The sequence below is a fragment of the Haplochromis burtoni genome, unplaced genomic scaffold (genome assembly GCF_018398535.1).
Source record: "Haplochromis burtoni strain Fernald_Lab_line unplaced genomic scaffold, NCSU_Asbu1 Contig_99, whole genome shotgun sequence".
NCBI classification, from domain to species: Eukaryota; Metazoa; Chordata; class Actinopteri; order Cichliformes; family Cichlidae; genus Haplochromis; species Haplochromis burtoni.
Window position 1 is genome coordinate 1,247,571 of NW_024582460.1, and position 4,740 is coordinate 1,252,310.

Consider the following 4,740-nt stretch of genomic DNA (forward strand, 5'->3'; position numbering starts at 1 on the left):
TGAGCTGATCTCTCCTAATAAAGTATTAGACATAACATGCCTAAAAATAATTAAATGTTATTACTATAATGTTCACAAGTCATTTTCTTCATTACAAGGTGTATGCCAAGCAGCTTGCGTACAACAACAGCAAACCTCACCACCGTAGACTCAGGACCTCCTTGTTGTGAGGCAACAGTGCTAATCACACTGTGCTGCCTATAATAAACAAAACAGAAAATAATCAGGATCACTCTAAAATGGTTTATTTTTAAACTACATTTAAAAGTTTCAGTTGTGCTCAGGTTTGTGAGTTATGGCCTATATTGTGAACAAATACTTGCGAAGTGTTCAAAAGTCTTTTTCTTAGCTGTTAGAAACAACAGTTATTGGTTGCATTTCTCCCTCCGTCCTTCTAGTGACGCTGTTGCAAGAAAAAACTATTTAGCGCTCACAGGCTTTCCTCTCTTTAGGCAAGTGTGTTTTACTGCTTCTTCTCGCTCGGTTCCCATTGGCCAACTTCATCACGCTTCCTCATACGTAACAGCGTGCAGCGGTTTCCAGCTTGGTTTACGGATGCGGCGGAGGGTCGGTGTTACTCAGACGGTAAACTGACGGAAGCCTTTTGCTGGGTCCGGCTGGTCAGTGAGGCAGCAAACCGTAAACATTCACCCGGTCAGAGATGGCTCAGTGCTTCGAGACTGCCACCGTTAGCTCCGATGTTCATGGAGAGCCGAAGAATGAGAAGAAAGTAGCCGTTATCACCGGCATCACCGGGCAGGTAAAGTTACTGCACTGTGGGATGGGATTTATAAACCCCAGTTTATAAAACCTTGCTTTCCAATGGCGCACTTTAATCGTCACTGCTGGTGAAAGCCTCAGTACCTCCTCGTTCGTGGTTAATTTTGAGAGGAAACGTGTGATTAAAGCTGCCGGTGTCACTTACACCTGTCAGGAGTTAGAAAGGCGGTAATTCACCATCCCATTCAAATGTGCTCTTTGTGTATTTTGCATAGGATTGTTGATGTGTGCGATTTTATGTCGCATTGAAATTCTCCCAGAAAGGGAATTTAATTTTGCGTCTCATTCACGCTTTAAGGGAAAACGCTTCTGCTCTTTCTAGTCAGTTGTCTTTGTAGTATACTTCCAAGTTTTCAAGAATGTCGTCAGAGTACACGTTTTTGGCTCTGTGAGTCCACACACAGCCAGTGACAGCGCACTGGTGTCAGATAAAGTGAGTCAAATAGGTGGAACTCGTCATGCTTTCTGGTTTGTCAGCTTTTCAACCTGTTCTGGTCACAGACAACGTGGTGATGTGAACATTTAAATTAAAAAATGACAGAACATGAATGTTTAGGTGTCTCTGTGTAGAATTAACCTTAAACCTTTAAACTCTGTAAACCATCAGCTGAGATTTAAAAAAACAACGTAAACAAAAAAAGTTGCCTAAGACTTGAAAGTAGCCACCAGCAATCCTGCAAACCATGCTACACAGTAACCCATATGTACAAGTTTATGATTACAATACAATAAACAGTAAATTACAATAAAATTTGTTGTTTCCAGAGACGCACTGCAGACCGTGAATGGCACAGTGAATGACACACAGCAAACCATAACGAAAGGCAATGTTGACACTACTCTAGAAACACAAGTCATCGTGTCACATCATCAATTTGTAGACTAGTTTGGACGAAACTATCAGTTACTATAAATTATTTCCATTACTGGTCAGCTGCAAATCCTCTGAACTTACTGCTGTTTAATCATCACATCATTTCCTGGAAAGATAAGCTCCGGGTTGCAACAGCCCATTGAACAAGTTCTTTACTGTGGAGCCGGATGTTTCCTATTCCCAGAGTGATACAAATCTAGCAGCTTAACTGTCAGCATTTATGAAGGATGAAGCACATGTGCTCTTTTTGAACAAAGCAATGTCACCATGACACAGCTTCACACACACAGGTGTTGAGCTGTGATGATAACCAGCTAAGTCAGGCGTGTTTCTTAATTAACTAATAGGGAAATTATGGTGGTTCGGCCAGCAGTGGAAGCACACATAGGCAGTCCATACGCCTGTATAGATAAATAAATAAATGAATATAAGTGGACCAAATATTGTCACATGGTTTGCAGTGACGCATTTACTTGGATTTAACTTGAATCTTTCCCCTGCGTGAACGACAAAGGACGGGGAAAAGCTACAAGTCTACAAAGTCATCAACTGACGTGGACCACAGTAAACAGAACTAGAGATGTAGAAAAAGTCAGCAGGTGGTGCAGCATTCCTAAGTAATAGAAATAAGACACAATTCCATGGAAAATGCATGTACTGTCCAAACTAATAAAAGAGATGCTTCAGTGTTTTACTACAGATGACAAATGTAGCTACTGCTTCATCGTAGAACCTTTAGCAGTCCTAAAGGAAGATTATGTAAAATTAAATTCAAATTTTCCTTATTTCTTACAAACTTAACAGTGTAATTTTTTTATGCCAACAGCTAACAGTAAGTAGACATTAAAGTAAAAAGAAAAAAGAAAATGAAATGAATCACTGAGTGAAGTGAAGTGCAAAACATAAAGGTCCAAATAGGATGCTGAAGCATAGCCAGTTTATTACAGCCTATTTTAAAGCATGCAACTCGAACAAGAAGTAACACTGTGACATGACATGTTTTAACATTACGCATCTAAAACAACAGGTGATGCCAGAGCTTCTGTAACATCACTCTTCATTCAATATATTCGCCTTTATTTCATTTATATTCAGACATTAATTCGATATGGTCAGCCTTTCATTGTAATAAAGAAATAATTAAATGCATACATACAAAAAAAAATTGCATTCCCCACACTCTCCTTTATCCCTAAAGCTCGGGTCCTTTACCAGAGGCCTGGGAGATTCTTTGCTGTTCCTGGCACTGCACTCTTCTGAACAGAGATCTCGGACGTTGCTTCTGGGATCTGCTGAAGCTGTATGATGTAATACAGAGAGAAGCTAGATAGCTAGGCAAAGGTGTGTTATTGTGGCTGATCCTCACAAACACAAGGAATGGTAACTTTATTTTTAGTTACTACTACTGCTATGTTCCCGGACATTTTCTCAGACTCTTTTTATGGGGATCACCTGCTCATCAAACATGTTAATAATTATAAATGGCTTCAAGCTCACATTCACGCTTGTGTGACTCTGAGGCATTTTTCTGTGATATGTGCACACATTTCTGCATCTTTTTCCCTGCAAACACATACTGTATAGTATTCATGTTACGTAACATTTAATAGCGTGCTGTGATTTGTTTTTTTTCTTCAATTTTAAATTATAGTAAGTTTTGTATTTCAGTTTTCAGTTTGAATCTTTTCATCTCATGGCAATGCATACACTTAAAGCACAACTTTTTAGGGTGTAGTCCCCTTGCTCTCTGTTGATGTGTGTCAAAGAAGCCACAACAATTTCCGTGTGCCCGAGATGTAAGAGTGCCCGAGGTGTAATGGTGGTATTCAGTCCCCCTGAACACACACTTAAAACCTAAAGATTTCCCTGTAGGGTGTATAGTCTCATGTAACTACAGCAGTTAAATGTGTTAGAATTTTAACTCGCCAATAAGTACTTGAAGTATTTTCCAAAATGTTGTTGAAGGTTGTTTTTTTTTTGTTGTTTTTTTTCTTTCTTCTAGCTGCTACCCAAAGCCATCCTCATGACCTCATCTCCTTGTTGCTTTGGAAAGCATAAAAATCCAACTCTACTGCATAAAGAGCTTACATCCTGGTCATATGTATGGTTTTGTCATTTTACAACACAGGAGCTCACCAGTCTGACGAGTTTCTAAAGTCCACCATTTAAGGTTAAAATCCCAAAGCAATCTTTGTCTCATATAACTCAGACTTGTATAAACAACGGTCCCATAATGCATTAGTAACACAGTAGTATGTGGATGAATTCAAGTCAGAGTTTATATATTGACATTTAGGTTAGTCCCTAAGAAATGGCTAAGCTAAGAGTGTATTTTGAAAACAGGAGGGAGGGATAGTATCATTTTATTGACATTGCCAGCAATTAAAGAATAAAAACAGCGCTATGAAACACAACATTGGGACAAGTACAAAAACCTGGATACATAGCAGTAGGTGCAGAATTTGGAAGTTTGAGAAGAATCTGATAATCTGATGTCACATCAAATTAAAGCCAGAGAGCTGCTGTGAAAGCAGGTTTTGTAGTAGCAGAGAAGAAAGAGGAAGAGCTTTTGAAATACTCCACGATTAAAGTGTGCGGCATCTTGTGTCCACAGAAACACAAGCATTTTCAAATGTTGGCTTAAGCACAAATACTGTTGCTGATTGGATGTGTGATCTTGTCTCTGATTTACAAGCGCAGTTGATGGAAAAGGGAAAAGATTTCATTGAATACTCTGTGGCTGTGGATGAGAGCACTGACACTACTGACACAGCACAGCTGGCCATCTTCATCTGTGGGGCTGCAGTTTATGTGTCATAGAGGAACGTTTGGGCTTTAAATCATTGCATACTACAACCAGGGCAAAAGGAATCTTTAATGAAGTATCTAAATGTGTAATTGATATGAAACTGCTTGGAACTAATTTATGCGACTGAAAAACAGATGGAGTCGCTGCAAAAAAGGTAGATTAGTAGGAATGATGTGGGAGAAGATGCAGGGGGTGAACAGAACACTATAGTGCAATGGGGCAAAAAGTGGAGGTGTAAGTTGGTTTTTCTGTGCGACATAACTAGGGCTGCCACAAA

At 39.4% G+C, this 4,740-nt stretch overlaps 1 protein-coding gene across 1 annotated transcript in view; it reads left to right on the forward strand.

The window, feature by feature from the left end:
* The first annotated feature begins 494 nt into the window (after positions 1 to 494).
* The window catches only part of gmds (GDP-mannose 4,6-dehydratase), a 192,887-nt gene continuing 188,641 nt past the window's right edge, over positions 495 to 4,740 (forward strand). The window contains exon 1 of the mRNA XM_042223022.1: positions 495 to 760. Coding sequence (XP_042078956.1) covers positions 662 to 760 — 99 coding nt within the window. The 5' untranslated portion in view covers positions 495 to 661. The remainder of the gene's footprint in view (positions 761 to 4,740) is intronic.